Source organism: Pongo abelii, chromosome 2 (assembly GCF_028885655.2).
Source record: "Pongo abelii isolate AG06213 chromosome 2, NHGRI_mPonAbe1-v2.0_pri, whole genome shotgun sequence".
Classification (NCBI taxonomy): domain Eukaryota; kingdom Metazoa; phylum Chordata; class Mammalia; order Primates; family Hominidae; genus Pongo; species Pongo abelii.
Window position 1 is genome coordinate 194,092,699 of NC_085928.1, and position 23,310 is coordinate 194,116,008.

The following is a 23,310-nucleotide window of genomic DNA, read 5'->3' on the forward strand; positions in this document are numbered from 1 at the left end:
TATGTAGAAAATACAAAAGATCTCACAAAAACTAGTAGCACTAAAACTAATACATGAATTTAGCAAAGTATCAGGATACAAAGCAAACAAACAAAAATCAGTTGCATTTCTATACATTAACAGTGAATGATCAGAAAAGGGAATTACAAAAATCAATTTTTTGTATGCCATTTATGATGGCATCAAAAGGAAAAAAATACTTGGGAATTAACTTAGCCAAAGAAGTAAAATTCTTGTACAATGAAAACTATAAAACATTGCTGAAAGAAATTTTAAAAAAATATAAACAAGTGGAAACATATCTCAGGTTTATGGATTGGAAGACACAAAATTGTTAAAATGTCAATACTACTTAAAGCAATGAACAGACTCAATGCAATTCCTATCAAAATCCCAATGACAATTTTTGCAGAAATAGAAAAACCCATCCTAAAATTGATATGGGATGTCAAAGGACCTTGAATACTTGAAACAATCTTTAAAAAGAAAAATGAAGCTGGAAGATTCATACTCCCTGATTTCAAAACATACTACAGGCTGGGCACAGTGGCTCACACCTGTAATCCCAGCACTTTGGGAGGACAAGGGAAGATCACCTGAGGTCAGTAGTTTGAGACCAGACTGACCAACATGGTGAAACCTCGTCTCTGCTAAAAATACAAAAATTAGCTGGGCGTGGTGGCTGCACCTGTAATCCCAGCTAGTTGGGAGGCTGAGGCAGGAGAATCACTTGAATCCAGGAGGCGCAGGTTGCAGTGAGCCAAGATTGTGCCATTGCACTCCAGCCTGGGCGACAGAGTGAGACTCTGTCTCAAAAAAAAAAAAAAAAAAAAAAAAGGCTGGGCACAGTGGCTCACACCTGTAATCCCAGCTACACAGGAGGCTGAGGTGGACGGATCACCTGAGGTTGGGAGTTCAAGGCCAGCCTGACCAACATGGAGAAACCCCATCTTTACTAAAAATACAAAAAATTAGCCAGGCATGGTGAAGCATGCCTGTAATCCCAGCTACTCGGGAGGCTGAGGCAGGAGAATTGCTTGAACCTGGGAGGCAGAGGTTGTGGTGAGTGGAGATCATGCCATTGCACTCCAGCCTGGGCAACAAGAGTGAAACTACGTCTCAAAAAAAAAAAAAAAAAAAGAGACAGACATGTATACCAATGGAATAGAATAGAGAACCCAGAAATAAACCCTCATACAAATGGCCACATTATTTTTGCAACAGTTCCAATGGGGAAAAGACAGACTTTTCAAGTAGTAGTATTGGGAAAACTGGATATCTATATGCAAAAGAATAAAGTTTGACCCTTACCTAAAACCATATACCAAAATTAACTCAAAATGGATAAAAGATTTTACGTGTAGGGCTGGACGCGGTGGCTCACTCCTGTAATCCCAGCACTTGGGGAGGCCAAGGCGGGCAGATCACCTGAGGTGGGGAGTTCGAGTCCAGCCTGACCAACATGGAGAAACCCCGTGTCTACTAAAAATACAAAATTAGCTGGGGGTAGTGGCACATGCCTGTAATCGCAGCTACTCGAGAGGCTAAGGCAGGAGAATCACTTGAACCTGGGAGGTGGAGGTTACAGTGAGCCAAGATCACGCCATTGCACTCAGCCTGAGCAACAAGAGTGAAACTCCGTCTCAAAAAAAAAAAAAAAAAGATTTAAGTGTAGACCTAAAACAATAAAACTCCTAGAAGAATACATAAGGAAAAAGCTTCACAACATTGGAGTTAGCAGTGATTTCTTGGATATGACACAAAGGCATAGGCAACAAAAGAAAAAATAGATAAATAGTACTTCATGAAAATATTAAAAATCTATGAATCAAAAGACACTATTAACAGAGGAAAGAAGACAACCCACAAAATGGGAGAAAACATTTGCAAATTATATAGCTGATAAGGGATTAATATCCAAACTATACATAGAATTCCTGAAACTCAACAACAAAAAACAACTTGATTTAAAAATGGGTAAAAGGTTAGCCATAGTGGCTCATGCCTGTAATTCCAGTGATTTGGCAGGCTGAGGCAGGAGGATTGCTTGAGGCCAGGAGTTCAACACCAGCCTGGGCAGCAAAGCAAGCCCCTGTCTCTAGAAACAATAAAAAAAATTAGCCACACATGGTGGCATGCACCTGTAGTCCCAGCTACTTGGGAGGCTGAGGTGGCAGGATTGCTTGAGCCCTGGAGTTCAAGGCTACAGTGAGCTATGATCATACCACTGTACTCCAGCCTGGGAGACAGTGAGCCCCTGTGTCTAAAACAAAACAAAACAAAACAAAACAAAAAACAACAACAAAAAAAAGCAAAACTCAGTGGACAGATTAGACACAGCTGAGGGCCAGGCATGGTGGCTCACGTCTGTAATCCCAGCATGGTGGCTCACAGTTGAGGGCCAGGCATGGTGGGAGACAGTGAAACCCTGTCTCTAAAAAACAAAAAAACAAAACCAAAACTCAGTGTGCAGATTAGATGGACAGATTAGACACAGTTAAGGGTCAGGCACAGTGGCTCACTCCTGTAATCCCAGCACTTTGGAAGGCCGAGGTGGGCGGATCAGCTGAGGTGAGGAGTTCAAGACCAGCCTGGACAACATGGCGAAACCCTGTCTCTACTAAAAATACAAAAATTAGCTGGGTGTGGTGGCACAAGCCTGTAGTCCCAGCTACTCAGGAGGCTGAGGCAGGAGAATTGCTCAAATCAAGGAGGTGGAGGCTGTAGTGAGCCAAGATCACACCACTGCACTCTAGCCTGGGCCACAGAGTGAGACTCCGTCTCAAAATAAAATAAAATAAAATATGGAAGGCATCCATACCTGCATTTTGCATTCTTCGTATGTAATCATATTGCCAAAGACAAATTATGTCATCATCTATTGTAAATAACACTTTTCCCCAGACCTACCATAAAGTTTCTGCAATGTATTGTCTTCCAGTTGCAATAAAAATTACTGAGTTGCATCAAAAATTAATTAATTAATTAATTAATTAATTAAATTAAATTAAATAAACACAGTTGAGGAGAGAATTTTTTTCCTGGAAGCTAGATCTGAAGAAATCATTATGGACAGAGATAAAGAGGTAGAAAATAGGAAAGAGGTGTGCTAGGCAGAATAATGGCCCCCAGAATTTGTCCACCTCCTAATCTCTGGAACCTTAGGTTATATGGAAAAGGGGAGTTAAGGTTGCAGATGGAATTAAGGTTGTTAATTAGCTGACTTTGAGATGGGGAGATTATCCTGGATTATCCAAATGGACACAATGCAATCACAAAGGCTCTTATAAGTGGAAGAAGGAAAGAGAAACAAATAAGAACCAGAGAGATGAGATGCCTTGTGAGAAACATTGGCTTGATGTTGCTGGTTTTGAAGATGGAGAAGTAAAAATAATGAACCAAGAAATACACACAGTTTAAAAGCTGGAAAAGGCCGGGTGCAATGGCTCATGTCTATAATCCCAGCACTTTGGGAGATCAAGGTTGGAGGATCACTTGAGGCCAGGAGTTGGAGACCAGCCTAGGCAACAAAGTGAGACTTCATTTCTACTAAAAAAAAAAAATAAAATAGCCAAGCTTGGTGGCTCACACCTGTGAGGTCCCAGCTACTTGGGAGGCTGACACGGAAAGATCCCTTGAGCCCAGGAGGTCAAGGCTGCAGTGAGTCGCGATTGCACCACTGCACTCCAGCCTGGTCGACAGAGTGAAACCCTGTCTCAAAAAAAAAAAAAAAATCTGGAAAAGGCAAGGAAATGGACTCTCCTCTAGAGCCTCCAGAAGGAATGCGGTCCTGCTGACACATTCATTTTAGCCCAGTGAGACCCATTTCAAACTTCTGGCCCACAGAACAGTAAAATAACAAATTGTGTTTAAGCCACTGGGTTTGTGATTTGTTACAACAGCAATAAAAGGCATGTAAGATAGAAGGAAACCATTCAACACATGTCTAATAAGAAAAATAGAGGAAGTTAAACATTTATAAATGTCTGAGAATTTTCCAGAATTGAAGAGATGAGTCTTCAGACCAAGGGATCTCACCAAGATCTGCAAGTTGATCACGTATGAGCTATCTATAACCATTTACGTTGTAGTGAAATACCTAAGACTAAGATAAAGTCTTAAAAGCAGACAGAACCTCAAGCGTAGGCAAGAACAAGACAACAAGAACACTCTTTCCAGGAAGGTTACAAATGTCAGTGGTGAACCAATGCTATTAGTATTCAAAATCAGACTCTAGGTGTGGCCCGAGCTGCTTTAATCTGGGCATTCCGGGGTCCCAGTACATGTTCAGAGAAGAATTTAGACAAAGAAGATGGAAGGAAGCTGGTTCCACAGGAAAAGATTTTCCTTCTGCCTACTTCTCGGTCTTCTGCTTCAAGGTAAGAAAGGAGCAATGATGGGGGAAGGGGGAAGAAGGAGGACCTCTCCCTAGTAGAACATCTAGGAACTTTTTTCAAATTTCCAACTCCTAGAGATTGTCTAAGATGGATAGAGTTCTTTCATAGCTACATTACCAAGATGCCCACATAGACTCCTTTTCTGAAAGACGGAAAATCCCCTTCCAGTTACATGCCACACAAGAGCACTTTCATTTTCCTTCTCAAAAAATAGAGTTCAACACCAGCAAACTTTATCCTTTCACATATGGATATCCAGTTTTCCCAATACTACTTGAAAAGTCTGTCTTTTCCCCATTGGTACTCTACATGGAAGACAACCATCCACAATCATCTTCTCTTGTATTTAGCTTCTATATCCATCCATGTTTCTATCCACAGGTGTAATTCTTTCTCTCTACAGGTATGAAACCCAAACCATTGTAGCAAAGTGCCCACCTCCTTTAGCCATAATTTCCCCAACCACCTACTGGATCCAAGGGCTCTAGGTTAGGTAAGTGCCAGAAGGCAGCAGGTCAAGGGTGAAAGTAGAATGTGCTTCTCTTCCAGGGGGTCAGCATGGTAGAGAGACAAGAACATGGGATTTGGAGACAGGTGGACCTGGGTTTGAATCTTGGTGTCTCACATTGCTAGTTTTATAAACTTGGATACACTGCTTAACTTATCTGAGCTCTGGTTTCCTCATCTGTGAAACAGAACCTACCTTGCAGGGTTGTGAGGATTCAGTAAGAGAAGGAGGGAAGCACAGTGCCTGGCACTTGGTAAGAGTGCCAATAACTGTTATCTCTCCTCCTTAGATTATTCCATGACTTTGGATAAGGAGGCACAGGAGAGGACTGAACCAGAGGTGACTTTAAAGGCCAGCACAGGGAAGAGACACAAGTTGTACAGCTGGTCTAGGCAGTATAAATGGTTATGAAAGCTCCTCTGGGCACTTGCACACAGGGGTTGACAAATGAATATTCACTGTTCTTAGAGTGGTTTAAGAATTTGCCTGGAAAGCACTGTGACGTTGGGAATGGATAAGGCTCAATGTCCTTGGCACAGAGGTTATCAACCATCTCTCTCATTCCAAGTTGTTGCTCCTCCAACACATTTTCATGAGTAGAAAATGTAAAAATTTATTAGTTAGAAGAGGGTGGGACGGGCCAGGTGAGGTGGCTCACACCTGTAATCCCAGCACTTGGGAGGCCGAGGCAGGTGGATCACCTGAGGTCAGGAGTTCAAGACCAGCCTGGCTAACATGGTGAAATCTCATCTCTACTAAAAATACAAAAACTAGCCTGATGTGGTGGAGGTGCCCATAATCCCAGTTACTTGGGAGGCTGAGGCAGAAGAATCAGTTGAACCTGGGAGGCAGAGATTGCAGTGAGTCAAGATCGTGCCACTGCACTCCAGCCTGGGCGACAGAGTGAGACTCCATCTAAAAAAAATTTAAAAATTTAAAAAAGAAATTAAAGAAAAAAAACCCACCCACACTTCTAAAAATAGCTATGTGGCTAGGCATGGTGGCTCACACCTATAATTTCAGAACTTTGGGAGGCCCAGGTGGGAGAATCACTTGAGCCCCAGGATTTGAGACCAGCCTGGGCAATATAGTGAGACCCCCATCTCCCTACAAAAATTTTTTTAAAAAATTAGCCAAGTGTGGTGGGGCACGCCTGTAGTCACAGTTACTTGGGAGGCTGAGGTGGGAAGATCCCCTAAGCCCAGAGGCTGAGGCCACAGTGATTGCGCCACTGCACTCCAGCCTGGGCAGCAGAGTGAGTCACTGTCTCAAAAAAAACCCCAAAAACCCCAAACTAAGAAATATGCACAATTATTATATGTCCATTAAAAATAAAATAAAACTTTTTTAAAGCCTCAAACTAGAACGCTGGTGATAGAGTTGGGTAAAGTCAAGTAAGAAGGAAGGTTGGGGCAGTCGGGGTGAAAACAGGTGTGTTCTCTCCGGGGCCCCAGGACTGTAATCCTATCAGATGACTATCAACGCTCCAGGCTCAGTTTGCATACAGATTTGGGCATGCTTTGCATGGAGACAGAAATATTAGAAAGGAGGCTGGAGCTCTAGCTCAGCTTTGCCACATTAGCTTCCAGAATTTGCATTCCAGCTCACCCCAACCTCCCGGGCCTCGGAAGGAAGAGTCCAGCGTCTGGACCCCTCTCAGTGATCCCCTCCCCATTCTTCATCTCATCCCTGGGGACGTATAGCACAGCAGCAGCAGATAAACCTGGGTTCAGAACAAGTCCGGCTTCTGCCTTTTATTGGCTGTCTGACTGTAGGAAGTTACTTCCTCTTATTGCACCTTAGTTTGCTCGTTTATTACATGAGGGTAAAGCAGTATCTACCTGATAGGGAATTGGGAGGATTAAATGAGGTAATCCATTTTTAAAGGGCTTAGAATATACCTGACACATAGCCAATGCTCAACGAATGTCAGCTTTCATTTTATCACGGGCGACCCCAGGCCCTGCCTTGGGGCCCCTCTCATATAGGGAGCACAGGGTTGCTCTCCTTCATCTCACACATTTGATGTCCACTACAGGAAGGGGCGTTACTTTCACCATCAATTGCTCGGGGTTTGGCCAGCACGGGGCGGATCCCACTGCTCTGAATTCAGTGTTTAATAGAAAGCCCTTCCATCCAGTCACCAACATCAGCGTCCCCACCCGAGTCAACATCTCCTTCACGATGTCTGCCATCCTAGATGTGGTGAGTGCTGACCTCTCTATCCCTCCTTCGTGTCCTTAACCTTTTTCCAGCCCCTGGCAAGGTGGCCCCCCAAAGCCCTTATCCACATTTCTGCTTCCTCCACCACTGCTGGATGGCATTTGCCTGGCATGGGGATCTCAAAGAAGCTCTGTCCAGTGCAGCAGGGTGAGGTATAACAGCATATGGAAGAGAATCTTTTCTTCTCACTCTGGCTATATACCAGTGACCAGGTTCTAATCCCAGAGGTTTTGATTGTATGAAACCCAAGCCTCATTTTTGTTTTGTTTCTGTTTTTTTTGAGATGGAGTCTCACTCTGTTGCCCGGGCTGGAGTGCAATGGCACAATCTTCGCTCACTGCAACCTCCACCTCCTGGGCTCAAGCGATTCTCCTGCCTTAGCCTCCCGAGTAGCTGGGATTTCAGGCATGCGTCACAACGCCCGGCTAATTTTTGTATTTTTAGTAGAGATGGAGTTTCACCACGTTGGCCAAGCTGGTCTCAAACTCCTGATCTCAAGTGATCTGCCTGTCTCGGCCTCCCAAAGTGCTGGGATTACAGGCATCAGCTACCGCGCCCGGCTACATCTATATTTTTAAGCTTCTTGAGTTATTCTCATATACAGCGAGGGTTGAGAAGGACTACTTTACTCCCGCCCTTCTGTGAACTCTCCTGTCCATAGCCCAGCATATCTGTTTTGATAGAGCTTTTGTCCTTGATCACATATCCCCTTTATATACCTTGGGAGTTGGTAAACAAGCATGGGAAGTGGGGGAGATGAACAGACTTCTTACTGGCAACATGATGGAAACAGGAAATTCTTTTGGCAGAATGAACAGCTGCACCTCTTGTCATCGTTCCTGTGGCTGGAAATGGTATGGACAACACTTTATTCTCTCCCTACAGTTACAGTCAAAAAGGATTTTAAACAAAGATATAATAATTATGAATTTTTATGTCCCTAACATTGGTTTGAATCACATGAAGGAGAAATTGAAAAATCGACCATAATGGTGAGGGGCTTTAATAAACTGCTTTCAAAGTCAGGAGAGGCTGGGCACGGGTGGCTCATGCCTGTAATCCCAACACTTTGGGAGGCTGAGGTGGGCAGATCACTTGAGATCAGGAGTTTGAGACCAACCTGGCCAACATGGTGAAACCCCATCTCTACTGAAAATACAAAAATTAGAGGGGCATGGTGGTGGGCGCCTGTAATCCCAGCTACTTGGAAGGCTGAAGCAGGAAAATCACTTGAACCTGGGAAGCGGAGGTTGCAGTGAGCCGAGATCGCGCTACTGCACTCCAGGCTGGGCAGCAAAGTGAGACTCTTATCTCAAAAACAAAACAAAACAAAAATCTAGTAGAAAAGGAGTAAATAGGTAGTGATTTTCACAGCACGATTAAGAAGCTTAGTCTAATAAACATGTCAAACTTTGTATCAATGACCATACATAATTTTTTATCACACACATAGAGTATTCCCCAAAACTGACCAAAATTTTTTTTTTTTTTTTTGAGACGGAGTCTCACTCTGTTGCCCAGGCTGGAGTGCAGTGGCACAATCTCGGCTCACTGCAAGCTCCGCCTTCCAGGTTCAAGTGATTCTCCTGCCTCAGCTTCCTGAGTAGCTGGGACTGCAGGCACCCGCCACCATGCCTGGCTAATTTTTTGTATTTTTAGTAGAGACAGGGTTTCACTGTGTTAGCCAGGATGGTTTCGATCTCCTGACCTCGTAATCTGCCCGCCTCGGCCTCCCAAAGTGCTGTGATTACAGGCGTGAGCCACCGCGCCCGGCCAAACTGACCACATTTTTAACCACAAAAAGGTATCAACGCCAGGCAGAGTGGCACATGCCTGTAATCCCAGCACTTTGGGAGGCCAAGGTGGGTGGATTGCTTGAGCCCAGGAGTTTGAGGCCAGCCTGGGCGACAAGGCAAAACCTTGTCTCTACGAAAAAAAGCAAAAATGAGCTTGGTATGGTGTTTCACGCCTGTAGCACCAGCTACTGGGGAGCCCGAGGGATCACTTGAGTCAGGGAGGCCAAGGCTGCAGTGAGCCATAATTGTGCCACCGCACTGTAGCCTGGGCAACAGAGTGAGACCCTATCTTTAAAAAAAAAAAAAAAAAAGGCTGGGCACAGTGGCTCACACCTGTAATCCCAGCACTTTGGGAGGCCGAGGCTTGTGGATCGCCTGAACTCAGGAGTTCAAGACCACCCTGGGCAACATGGTGAAACACCGTCTCTACTAAAATACAAAAAATTAGCCACGCGTGGTGGTAGGCGCCTGTAGTCCCAGCTACTCAGGAGGCTGAGGCACAAGAATCGCTTGAGCTGGGGAGACAGAGCTTGCAATTGGCTGAGATCGCACCACTGCACTCCAGCTTGGGCTACAGAGTGAGACTGCAACTCAAAAAAAAAAAAAGAAAACCTTGTTTCTTGGGAATTTAAAATTAAACTTCCAAATGTTTGATGCAAAGGAGAAAATAAAGCAATTAAGTAGAAATTATGAAGTAATTAGAAATGAAAATTATATATATGAAAATCTATGGAATGTAGTCAAAGCATAACCCAGTAGAAAATTTATATCTTAATTGCATTGATAAGAAAACAAGGTGTGTGGGAGGATGGGGGGAAATAAAAGTAAATGAATTGAGTTTCCAACTTGAAAAGCCTGCCTGATGGCTGGGCTCCGTGGTTCACGCCAATAATCCCAACTCTTTGGGAGGCCGAGGCAGGCGGATCACTTGAGGTCAGGAGTTTGAGACCAGCCTGGCCAACATGGTGAAACCTCATCTCTACCAAAAGTATAAAAAATTAGCTGGGTATAGTGGCATGCATCTGTAATCCCAGCTACTCAGGAGGCTGAGGCAGGAGAATCGCTTGAACCCGGGAGGCGGAGGTTGTAGTGAGCCAAGATCGCACCACTGCACTCCAGCCTGAGCAGCAGAGCAAGACTCCATCTCAAAAAAAAAAAAAGAAAAAAAGAAAAGCCTGCTTGGAGGGAAGGAAGGGAAGGGAGGGAAGGGAAGAAGGAAGGGAAGGAAGAAAGGAAGGAGCTGGAGAAAGGTAATACAATCACCTAACCTCACTCTCAAAGTGTGGTTCCCAGACCACCAGCGCTGCCTGATTGCACCACCCGGAAGCTTATTAGAAATGGACCCCCTCTCAGGCCTCAACTAGGGTAGCCAATCAATGCTAAAGCCAAGAAATTTCCTGGCAAACCAGGATGATTTGGTCACCCTACCTACAGAATCATAATTTGCATTTCAACGCAATCCCCAGGTGTTTTCTATGCAGTGATTTTCGAGAAGCACTGATTGCATACAAACCTTTATCTAATTAGCATAGAGTCCCCTGTTCTGGCTGTGGCCACAGACTACAGCTTCTGACACAGAAAGTGCCTTCAGACTAGACAGGCCCACCCAGAGTTGGACAATCCTTGAAAACATTTTCCAAACTAGGTTACCAGCCTTGGAAAAGAGTGCTGGTCACCAGCAAGGCAAGAGAAGATGGTACCCAGCATTTATCAAGGAGAGAAAGACCACTAAGCTCTTCGTTTCAAAGAATCCAAGGGCTTGTTCAAGGCCTCCTTGCAATAGAGACCAGTGGAAAATGCGTAGAAGACAGTTTAGACCTTGCTAGATACTGATACATAATAACCTCTGAACAACATTACAGTTTACAAAACCCTCCCATATGCCCTATTTCATTGGATACCCACCGCTACCATTATTTCACACCCAAAAAAATTCTAGCTCAGAGAGGCTGAGTTACTGATCTTTCAGCTTTAAATCTCACTCCTACTGCAGAAAGGAGAGGATTTCCCTGATCATCAGTCATTTCCCACTAAAGTGGGAAAGCAGAGGGATCAAAATTTATGAAGAAATGGTCCCAGGCAGGTTCAATTTTATCTATAATTCTCGTTTCTTGAAAAAAATCAAGTAAATTTAATAAAATATTAATGCCACGAAGTTGGGTTGTAGATACATAGATGTTTATCATAGCATTTTATATTTTGTTCTATATGCTTGAAGTATTTCATAACTTTTTTTTTTTTTAAGAAGAAATGGAAGGGCAGGAGAAAATAACTCCAATTCATCTCAGGTTCTCATCTCTTCTCCACCTGGGCTCTAGGTTTGGGATAACCCATTTATCAGCTGGAACCCAGAGGAGTGTGAAGGCATCACGAAGATGAGTATGGCAGCCAAGAACCTGTGGCTCCCAGACATTTTCATCATTGAACTGTGCGTATCAAGGGCTGGGGAAAGTCAGAGGGAAGTCCCATCTCCTGGTATCCACAGAGATCACAGTTTACCACTGGGGCCATTGTAAGTGGTATTTAGATGGCTAAGAAATAACCAGAGAGATAAGAAGAGAAACTAGGCCGGGCGCAGTGGCTCATGCCTGTAATCTCAGCACTTTGGGAGGCCAAGGTGAGTGGAACACTTGAGTTCAGGAGTTTGAGACCAGCCTGGGCAACATGGTGAAACCTCATCTCTTTAAAAAAAAAAAAAAAAAAAAAAAAAAAAGGCCGGACACGGTGGCTCAAGCCTGTAATCCTAGCACTTTAGGAGGTCGAGGCAGGTGGATCACAAAGTCAGGAGATCGAGACCATCCTGGCTAACACGGTGAAACCCCATCTCTACTAAGATACAAAAAATTAGCTGGGCATGGTGACATATGCCTGTAGTCCAAGCTACTCAGGAGGCTGAGGCAGGAGAATCGCTTGAATCCGGGAGGCGGAGGTTGCAGTGAGCCAAGATCATACCACCATACTCCAGCCTGGGTGACAGAGTGAGACTCCATTTCAAAAAAAAAAAAAAAGAATTAGCAAGGCCTGGTGGTGCACCTGTTGTCCCAGCTACTTGGGAGGCTGAGGCTGAGGCAGGAGGATCATTTGAGCCCAGGACACGGAGGTTGCAGTGAGCTGAGAGCGCGCCACTGTACTCCAGCCTGGGTGACAGAGCAAGATCCTTTCTCCAAAAAAAAAAAAAGAGAGAGAGAGAGAAACCATAGCACCTGCCTCTTGCCTCATCTCTCCTCCAGCACGAATGTGAATAAGACCCCAAAAGACCTCACAGCATATGTAAGTAATGAAGGTCGCATCAGGTATAAGAAACCCATGAAGGTGGACAGTATCTGTAACCTGGACATCTTCTACTTCCCCTTTGACCAGCAGAACTGCACACTCACCTTCAGCTCATTCCTCTACACAGGTAAGTTGCAGTGGGGTCTCAGGGATGGGGTGAATGAGAGCAACCAACAAATATAAAGAAACTATGAGTAAATGGTGACCAAGGAGTATGGGTGGGGAGAAGAATAAGGCTCTATGGATGCTAAAATATTTTCCATAAAGGCAGAACCCAAGTCTTGTTCCTTACCATCCCAAGCTCCTGGCAAGTTTCCTGGCATGTGGGAGGTACTCAAAAATATTTGTTGAAAGAAAGGATGGAAAAAGAGTGCAGTTGAGCCAGCAGGAAACTATCTCCTTGAAAAATGATTCAGATGGTTCTCATTTTCAGTGGAAGACATGTTGCTGGGCATGGAGAAAGAGGTGTGGGAAATAACAGATGCATCCCAGAACATCCTTCAGACCCATGGAGAATGGGAGCTCCTGGGCATCAACAAGGCCACCGCAAAGTTGTCCAGGGGAGGCAACCTGTATGATCAGATCGTGTTCTATGTGAGCTTGGAGGCTCTTGCTCTTTCCTTCCTCCTGCGCTTTTACCCTTACCTAGAATGTGCATCAAATGTGTATCTCCCAAGTTTCAGGGTCTCCCAATGTTACCCTCTCTCCCGGCTTCCCAGCCTCATTCTCCATCCTAAAGCTCAGGGCCTGGCCTAACTGTCTCTTTGCAGGTTCTATACCAGATTCTAAAGCTGCATTCCACACAGCTCCTGTCCCAGGGTGATATCAGGCCAAAGAAAAAGGCAGAGACAGAAACTGTCACTGCTATTCCTGGATTTGAGGGTTCCTCTGACCCCATAACTACTTACCACCCTCTCCTACCCCACCAGGTGGCCATCAGGCGCAGGCCCAGCCTCTATGTCATAAACCTTCTCGTGCCCAGTGGCTTTCTGGTTGCCATCGATGCCCTCAGCTGCCACCTGCCAGTGAAAAGTGGGAATCGTGTCCCATTCAAGATAACGCTGCTGCTGGGCTACAACGTCTTCCTGCTCACGATGAGTGACTTGCTCCCCACCTGTGGCACCCCCCTCATCGGTATGGCTCCTCCCACCTTTTGGAAGAGAAGGGTGGGAACTAACTCAGGAAGGGAGGTATACTAGAAAAAGGAGGCCGTATGCCTGCCAGGGTGGGATTGGAAGAGAAGAAATTCTAGGTGGCGCCTCTGGCCCTCATGCAGACCCCCTTGCCTGCAGGTGTCTACTTCGCCCTGTGCCTGTCCCTGATGGTGGTCAGCCTTCTGGAGACCATCTTCATCACACACCTGCTGCACGTGGCCACCACCCAGCCCCCACCCATGCCTTGGTGGCTCCACTCCCTGCTGCTGCACTGCACCAGCCCAGGGAGATGCTGTCCCACTGCGCCCCACAAGGGAAATAAGGGCCTGGGTCTCACCCCCACCCACCTGCCTGGTGAGGGAAGTCACACTTCCTCTTCCCCCACCTCTACTTCTCTGCTCCTGCCTCCTTCCCTGTCTCCCTCCCTCCACAGGTGACATTTGCAGCCCATGGCTGAGTCTCTAACTTTCTGTAGGTGTGAAGGAGCCGGAGGTATCAGCAGGGCAGATGCCAGGACCTGGGGAGGCAGAGCTGACAGAGGGCTCAGAACGGACAAGGGCCCAGCGGGAACACGAGGCCCAGAAGCAGCACTCGGTGGAGCTGTGGGTGCAGTTCAGCCACACGATGGACGCCCTGCTCTTCCGCCTCTACCTGCTCTTCATGGCCTCCTCCTCCATCATCACCGTCATATGCCTCTGGAACACCTAGGCAGGTGCTCACCTGCAAACTTCAGTCTGGAGCTTCTCTTGCCTCCAGGGACCGGCCAGGTCTCCCCCGTTTCCTGAGTACCAACTATCATATCCCCAAAGATGACTGAGTCTCTGCTGTATTCCATGTATCCCAATCCAGTCCTGCTGATCAATTCCAATCCCAGACATTTCTCCCTGTTCCTGCATTTTGCTGGCTTCCTTCAGTCCTATCATATGGTTCTAGGTCCCCCTTACGTCATCTGCATAGCAGACTATACCTCTTCTGTCCACTAACTTGCCCAATAAATCATTCTGCAGAGATTTCTGGCTCTTTGTCAGGTCGTAGGGTAGAAACTTAACTAACCCCCCGGGCGCGGTGGCTCACGCCTATAATCCCAGCACTTTGGGAGGCCGAGGCAGGGGATCACCTGAGGTCAGGCATTAGAGACCAGCCTGGCCAACATGGAGAAACCTCATCTCTACAAAAAATACAAAAAATTAGCCGGGCGTGGTGGTGGGTGCCTGTAATCTCAGCTACTCCAGAGGCTAAAGCAGGAGAATTGCTTGAACCCAGGAGGCGGAGGTTACAGTGAGCCAAGATCGCATCACTGCACTCCAGCCTAGGCAACAAGAGCAAAACTCCGTCTCAAAATAAATAAATAAATAAATAAATAAATAAAAATATTAATTAATTATCCAGGCATGGTGGTGGGCGCCTGTAATCCCAGCTACTTGGGAGGCTGAGGCAGGAGAATCGCTTGAACCTGGGAGGTGGAGGTTGCAGTGAGTGGAAAACACGCCACTGTACCCCAGCCTGGGCGACAAGAGTGAAACTTAGTCTCAAAAAAAGTAAAAATAAAAAGAAAGAAAGAAAGAAAGAAACTTGGCTGGGCAGCAGTGGTGCATGCCTGTAATCTCAGCACTTTGGGAGGCCGAGGCGGGTGGATCACTTGAGGTCAGGAGTTGGAGACCAGCCTGGGCAACATGGTGAAACCTTGCTTCTACCAAAAATACAAAAATTAGTCAGAGGTGGTGGCGCACGCCTGTAATCCCAGCTACACAGGAGGCTGAGGCAGGAGAATTGCTTGAGCCCGGGAGGCGGAGGTTGCAGTGAGCCAAGATCCTGCCACTACACTTCGGTCTGGGTGACAGAGTGAGACTCTGTCAAAAGAAAGAAATAAAGAGGCCGGGTGTGGTGGCTCACACCTGTAATCCCAGCACTTTGGGAGGCCAAGGCGGGTGGATCACCTGAGGTCAGGAGTTGGAGACCAGCCTGACCAACATGGAAAAACCACGTCTCTACTAAAAATACAAAATTAGCTGGGCGTGGTGGTGCATGCTTGTAATCACAGCTACTCGGGAGGCTGAGGCAGGAGAATCTCTTGAACCCGGGAGGCAGAGGTTGCAGTGAGCCGAGATCGCGTCACTGCATTCCAGCCTGGGCAACAAGAGCAAAACTCCATTAAAAAAAAAAAAAAGAAAGAAAAGAAAAAAGAAAGAAAACTAACCAGAACTGATAGTTTTAAAACATAACCTGTACATTTCTTTGACTCTTTGATTGTGATAAAGCTCGATGTCATCAGGAACGATCCTCTCTCCCAAGACCGAAGTGACAACTGTTAGGTTTGAGAAGTTTTAATTCTCTTAGGTGTTTTCAGACATATTTTCTTACTAGTGTAGATTCTTTTGATTTAACTTTTCCATTATCTTGCACTGATCTCATTTTAGCACTTTCCTAATTTATTATGTTTCATGTTATTCTTTTTCTGGTTTTCCAAGTTGAATTCTCCATTAAAGTGTTCTCAGTCTTTCTATTGATTTTATTCAGAACAGCTTTAGCTATATCCCATAGGTTTTAGAATAAGGTGATCTCCTCTTCATTACTTTGTAGACAATTCATAATTTGTTTTAATTCTGTCTGATATAAAGGCTATTTGGGGCCAGATGCAATGGCTTATGCCTATAATCCCAATACCTTGGGAAGCTGAGGTGGGAGGATTGTGTGAGCTCAGGATTTCAAGAGCAGCCTTGGCAACATAGTGAGACCCCATTTCTACAAAAAATAAAAAAAAAAAAATTAGCCAGGCATGTATGGCACACGCCTGTCGTCCCACTGTGCAGGAGGCTGCGGTGGGAGGATTGCTTGAGTCCAGGAGATCGAGGCTACAGTGAGTTCTGATTGTGCCACTGCACTCCAGCCTGAGCGACAAAGCAAGACCCTGTCTCGAAAAAAATAAAAATAGAAATAAAGGCTATTTGGGAGAATGTGTCTTCATATCCATGGATAAGGGATTTTTGTTACTGTTATCTTTTCATTGTTAATTTCTAGTTTCTTGGTTTATGATCAGAGAGCGTGGTGTATAAATTTCAACCTTTTTGGATTTATAAAGCTTTCTTGGCCAGGCACGGTGGCTCACGCCTGTAATCCCAGCACTTTCGGAGGCCAAGGCGGGTGGATCACGAGATCAGGAGTTCGAGACCAGCCTGGCCAATACAGTGAAACCCCATCTCTACTAAAAATACAAAAATTAGCTGGGCGTGGTGGTGTGTGCCTGTAGTCCCAGCTACTCGGGAAGCTGAGGCAGAGGAATCACTTGAACCCGGGAGGTGGAGGTTGCAGTGAGCCAAGATCGCACCGCTGTACTCCAGCCTGGGAGACAGAGGGAGACTCTGTCTCAAAAAAAAAAAAAAAAAAGCTTTTTCTCTGGCTGAATGCATGATTGGTTCTGTAACAAGCTTTGTTTCAGGACATTTAAAAAGTATATATTTGAGTTCTTAGGTGTTCTGTCTTTTTTAAAAAACGTATATATTCTCTATATATGCATCTACTAAATATGCTTATTTATTACATTATTCAAATCCTGTATATCATAGCTTATTTTTGTCTACATGGTCTGTTAAAGTTCAAAAGTATTCTATCCATGTTCTCTGGGTACTTGTAGTTTTCCTTTTATATGCTTGACAGCTATGTTGTTTGATGCATAAAAATGTATGGTTATTACATCTTCTTGAATTGTGCCTGATTTTATCCTCATATATTGTCACTATTTGTTCTGTTCAATGTGTTTTGAACATGATTTCCATTTGTAGGATAGTGTTGCAAATCTTGCTTTTGCCTAGTATATTTTTGCACATCTCTTTCATTAATTCTTGATTCATTTTTGAAGAGTGATATACATACGAGGTACAAATATCAAAAGGTACAGTAGGGTCTGGGCATAGCGTTTCACGCCTGTATAAAAATAAAAATAATAGACCAGCCTGGCCAATATGGTGAAACTCCATCTGTACTAAAAATACAAAAACTAGCGGGGCATGGTGGCACATACTTGTAGTCCCAGCTGCTTGGGAGGCTGAGGCAGGAGAATCACTTGAACCCAGGAGGCAGAGGTTGCAGTGAGCCAAGATTGCATCACTGCACTCCAGCCTGGGCAATAGAGGGAGACTCCGTCTCAAAAATAAATAAATAAACAAAAATTTTTTAAAAATTAAAATTAAAAAATAAATAAAATAAAATAAAAACAATAACAGCCCTTTCCCAAAACAAACCTCCTTCTTGCCTGGGGACTAGACTGCCTTTGTAGGACTAACGAACTAGCCACAAGATTAGAAATTATGGTTTAGGAGTCATGCAGGCGGAGGCTACAAAATTCTAACCCTCTCTAAACTGCCCCTAAGATCAGTGCTTAAGGTATTTTGCAGACCCTGCACTTAATGAATCAGCTGGCCACCAAGATCGATAAACTGGCTCATCTGATCTTGTGGCCCCAACCCAGGAACTGACTCAGCACAAGAGGACAGCTTCAACTTCCCATGATTTTATCTCTGATCTGACAAATCAGCACTCCCGGCTCACTGGCTTCCCCCACCCCACCAAGTTGTCCTTAAAAACTCTGATCCCCGAATGCTCAGGGAGGCTGATAAAATTCCAGCGTCCCGCACAGCAGGCTCTGCATGAATTACTCTTCCTCTATTGCAATTTCCCTGTCTTGATAAGTTGGCTCTGTCTAGGCAGCAGGCAAAGTGAACCCACTGGCGATTACAGACCCTTGAATTTCACTAGGTTATGTCTAAATGTGTGTTTTCACTAATCCTTTCTGTGTCTCAGTGACCTTTTTCAATATGAATATTTAAATCTTTCTTCTGTTTGGGAAATTTTTTCTAGGATATAAGTAACACTCTACTTATTCTCTTTCATCTGTTCTTTTTCTGTTCAGGCATTTCTTTTTTTTTTTTTTTTTTTGAGATGGAGTCTCGCTCTGTCGCCAGGCTGGAGTACAATGGCGTGATCTCAGCTCACTGCAACCTCCACCTCCTCGGTTCAAGAGATTCTCCTGCCTCAGCCTCCCAAGTAGCTGGGACTACAGGCGCACACCACCATGCCCAGCTAATTTTTGTATTTTTAGTAGAGATGGGGTTTCACCATGTTGGCCAGGGTGGTCTTGATCTCTTGACCTCGTGATCTACCCGCCTTAGCCTCCCAAAGTGCTGGGATTACAGACATGAGCCACCATACCCGGCGCTGTTCAGGCATTTGTGCTATTCACAAGTTAGGTCCTATGGATCTGTTTTCTAAACTGTCTTTTTCTCTTCCAGCTTCCATTTTTTGTGGCTTGGCTTTGGGTTGTGACCAATCTTTCAGACACCAATTCAGTTTTCAGGAGTGACCATTTCTATTCTCAGTTCATCTACTGAATGTTTTAATTAAAAATAATTTTTAATTTCATAAAGTCTTTTTTAATTTTTTGAGATGGAGTCTTGTTCTGTTGCCCAGGCTGGAGAGCAGTGGCACGATCTTGGCTCACTGCAACCTCCACCTCCAGGGTTCAAATGATTCTCCTGCCTCAGCCTCCCAAGTAGCTGGGATTACAGGTGCATGCCACTGTACCTGGCTAATTTTGTATTTTTAGTAGAGATGGGGTTTCACCATGTTGGCCAAGCTGGTCTTGAACTGCTGACCTCAGGTGATCCACCCACCTCGGTTTCCCAAAGTGCTGGGATTATAGGCATGAGCCACCATGCCCAGCCTCATGAAGTCTTTTAAGTGTTCTAATCACATGTCCTAGAAATTATCTTCTCTCCTTTCTTAATCCTACTTCAGAAGGAGCCCTTGTCCTCAATATTCATATTAGTCATTGACATGGTTTATTTTATTTTATTTTATTTATTGAGATGCAGTCTTGCTCTCTCAGGCTGGAGTGCAGTGGCACGATCTCGGCTCACTGCAACCCAGTGAGGTTCAAAAGATTCTAAAGATTCTCCCAGGTGTAAAAGATTCTCCTGCCTCAGCCAACCAAGTAGCTGGGATTACAGGTGCCTGCCAACGTGCTTGGCTAATTTTTGTATTTTTAGTAGAGAAGGGGTTTCACCAAGTTAGCCAGGCTGGTCTCGAATTCTTGACCTCTCAGGTGATCCGCCCACCTCAACCTCCCTAAGTGCTGGGATTACAGGTGTGAGCTACTGTGCCCGGCCTGACTTGGTTAATTTTAAATGTCAATTTGGCTAGACTATGGAGCCCAGTTGTCTGGTCAAACACTGGTTTAGATGTTGCTGTGAAGGTATTTTGTATATGTGATTGACAATCAGTAGCCTTTTTTTTTTTTTTCCTTTTGAGACAGAGTATCTGTTGCCCAGGCTGGAGTGCAGTGGTGCGACCTCAGTTCACTGCAACCTCTGCCTCCTGAGTTCAAGCGATTCTCGTGCCTCAGCCTCCCGAGTAGCTGGGATTACAGGCATGTGCCACCACACCTGGCTAATTTTGTATTTTTTTAGTAGAGACGAGGATTCACCATGTTGGCCAGGCTGGTCTCAAACTTTAGCCTCCAGTGATCCACCCACCTCGGGATCCCAAAATGCTGGGATTACAGGTGTGAGCCACTGCGCCTGGCCCCGCTGTTTTCATTGCCTGCTCATAATTTTGTGTCCTCTCAGCACCTGTATAGGTCACACTGTAAGGTTCTTTCGAAGAAGAGCAAACCAACTTAACTGTGGAGGCCTGGGCCAGGCTGCTTATATGAACCAGTGATGAAACACTGTCATTCTGCTGAAGCACATGGAGGGCATGCCTCAATTCCCAGGTCAATCCAGGAGCAAGTAGCAATCCTCTCCCATCTGCAGGGAATGGAAATAATTGAACATACTCATTCAATTTCCCCTGCCTTCCAACACGAACCAGTCAGGCTGTCCAACGACCACAGCAGCAAACAGTTAGAGGCAGCTCTTCCCCAAGTTCACAGGCTTCTATTTGAAGTCTAACTGCTGGACTCCTTCAGAGGACTGTAAAGCTCTGATCTTTACACCAGCCTCAAAGAGAGACAAGCTTTTTCCTCAATACTGGTCCATATCATTCAATTGGAACTCAGAGAGAGGAAACAAAGGCACAGACCTGACCATCATTCTTCTTTCCACTCTCTTACCTCTTTCCACTCCTTTATTTTCCCCAAACCCCCTACAATGTCAGGGGTGAGGTTTTCCCCTGCATCATATCATCATTCTCCCTGAGTCTAGTTTCTTGACTAAACGGTAGACAAAGTTGTCTTCTAGATTATGGGGAAAACTCATAATTTGACCAACTAGGTCAAATTATGCTTGGTATGCTTAAGAGAGATTTAAAAGTATATAGAAATTCCTTTCACTCTCAAACTGCCTATTATCTTGCTGAATAATCACAGTTTTAATATGAGCCATTAAATGTTACCTTTTTCAAAACATGGGTTTTTCATTTTTCATAAATTACAAGTTTATAGAGAGAGAGAAGGAATCTCTCAATTAAAAAAATTAAGGTGCATTACTTCACACTAATCATGATAAAATGCTAAATAAACTTAAGTTGATTCTAAGAATTTGAAATAGCTTCCCATAGGCATTGACAGCTTCACTGGTAAATTTTACCAAATACTTAAAGAAGAATTAATACCAATTCTACACAGTCTCTTTCAGAAATTAAAAGAAGAGGAAACATTTTGCAACTCATTCTATGAGGCCAGTATTATTATCCAGATACTGAAACCAGACAAAGATGTTATATTTAAAAACAAAAAAAACTACAGACCAATATCTCATATGAATATAGATGTAAAAATCCTCAACAAAATACTAGCAAACAGACCGGGCACGGTGGCTCAAGCCTATAATCCCAGCACGCTGGGAGACCAAGGCCAGTGGATCACCTGAGGTCAGGAGTTCGAGACCAGCCTTGCCAACATGGCAAAACCCCATTTCTATTAATACAAAAAAAATTAGCCAGGCATGGTGGCGTGCACCTGTAATCCCAGCTACTTGGGAGGCTGAGGCGGGAGAAACACTTGAACCCAGGAGACAGACGTTACAGTGAGCCGAGATTGCACCATTGCACTCCAGCCTGGACAACAGAGTGAGACTGTCTCAAAAAAAAAAAAAAAAATACTAGCAAACTGAATCCAGCAACATATAAGAAGGATTATATGCAATGAACAAGTGGAACTCATCCCAAGAATACAAGATTGGTATAATATCAGAAAATCAATTAATGTAATACACTATATTAAGAGAACAAAACCCACACAATCATTTTAATAGCTGCAGAAAAAGCATTTGACAAATCCAAAACCTTTTATGATTAAAAAATAACACTCAACAAACTAAAAATAAAAATAACTTCCTCAATCTGTTAAAGGATGTTTATGAAAAATCCACAGCTAACATCATACCAAATGGCAAAAAATTGAATCTTTTCCCCCTAAAAGTGGGAACAAGACAAGAATATTTATTCTCTCCACCTCTATACAATATTGTACTTAACATTATTGAGGGTTGGCCAGGTGCGGTGGCTAATGTCTCCCAGCACTTTGGGAGGCCAAGGTGGGTGGATCACTTGAAGTCAGGAAGTGGAGAACAGCCTGGCCAACATGGTGAAACCCCATCTCTACTAAAAATACAAAAATTAGCCAAGCATGGTGGTGGGCACCTGTAATCCCAGCTATTCGGGAGGCTGAGGCAGGAGAATCGCTTTAACACGGAAAGTGGAGGTTGCGGTGAGCCAAGATCTCACCACTGCACTCCAGCCTGGGCGACAGAGCGAACAGCCTAAAAAAAAAAAGAAAAATAAATAAAAAGGCATCCAGATTGAAAGGAAGAAGTAAAGCAATCTCTGTTTGCAGATGATATGATCTTGTAAATAGAAAATCCCAAGGAATTCACTAACAATCTACTAGAACTAATAAATGAGTTCAGCAAGGTTACAGGACACAAGATCAACATACCAAAAAATATTGTATTTATATATGCTAGCAATAAACAATCTGAAAATAAAATTAAGAATCATTTAAAAAAAATAAGGCATTTAGGGATAAACTTCACAAAAGAAGTGCAACACTTGTATAATGAAAACTAAAAAACATTGTTGAAAAAATTAAAGAAAATCTAAATAAATGGAAAGATAAGATATACCATGTTTAAGATTTGGAAAGCTTAAATCCTGTGAAGATGCCATTACTCCCCAAATTGATCTACAGATACAATGCAATCTGTATCAAAATCTTGGCTGCCTTTTTTTTTTTTTTTTTTTTGCAGAAATTGACAAGCTGATTCTAAAATTCATATAGAAATTCAAGAGGCCTGCATGCTTTAGCATCCTGGTGCTGCTATACTGCAGAGCCCATGTGGTCCCTTAGCCAAGCTGCCTGAGGAAACCCAGACCCAAAACCAACCAATGGAGGAAGAAGAGGTTGAGATGTTTGCCTTTCAAGCAGAAACTGTCCAGTTGATTTCACTGATCATCAATACCGTCTACTTGAACAAAGAAACCTTTCTGAGAGAGCTCATTTCAGCTTTCTTTTTTTTTAGCTCTTTATTTTTATTTTGGACACAGCATCTCACTCTGTCACCCAGTCTGAAATGCAGTGGAGCGATCTTGGCTCACTGCAGCCTCCACCTCCCGGGCTTAAGTGATTCTCATGCCTCAGCCCCTGACAAGCTGGGACCATAGGCATGTCCGTCATGCCTGGCTAACTTTTTGTATTTTGGGTAGAGACGGGGTTTCACCATATTGCCCAGGTGGGTTTCACCATATTACCCAGGCTGCTCTTGAACTCCTGACCTCAAGCGATCCACCTACCTTGGCCTGCCAAAGTGCTGGGATTACAGGAGTGAGCCACAGTGTCTGGCTCAAGAGAGCTCATTTCAAATTCATCAGATGCTTTGGACAAAACCTGATATGAAAGCTTGACGGATCCCAGTAAATTAAACTCTGGGAAAGAGCTCCACATTAATCTTATGCCAAACAAACAAGAT

The 23,310-nt window shown here is 44.3% G+C and overlaps 1 protein-coding gene across 2 annotated transcripts; it reads left to right on the forward strand.

Annotated features, from left to right (window-relative positions):
- The first annotated feature begins 4,312 nt into the window (after positions 1-4,312).
- Positions 4,313-14,361, forward strand: HTR3E (5-hydroxytryptamine receptor 3E). Of its 2 annotated transcripts, XM_002814347.5 has the most exons (8): positions 4,313-4,379; positions 6,944-7,110; positions 11,243-11,352; positions 12,155-12,324; positions 12,631-12,791; positions 13,127-13,331; positions 13,490-13,705; positions 13,827-14,361. In XM_002814347.5, exons 1-8 carry the CDS (start codon positions 4,313-4,315, stop codon positions 14,057-14,059), a joined length of 1,329 nt encoding a protein of 442 aa, XP_002814393.3. In that variant the 3' UTR covers positions 14,060-14,361. The 2 variants fall into 2 exon arrangements, with proteins under 2 accessions (XP_002814393.3, XP_003776423.3); XM_003776375.3 differs by lacking the exon at positions 4,313-4,379 and having other exon boundaries at positions 6,832-7,110; positions 11,243-11,436.
- The last annotated feature ends 8,949 nt before the right edge of the window (positions 14,362-23,310 follow it).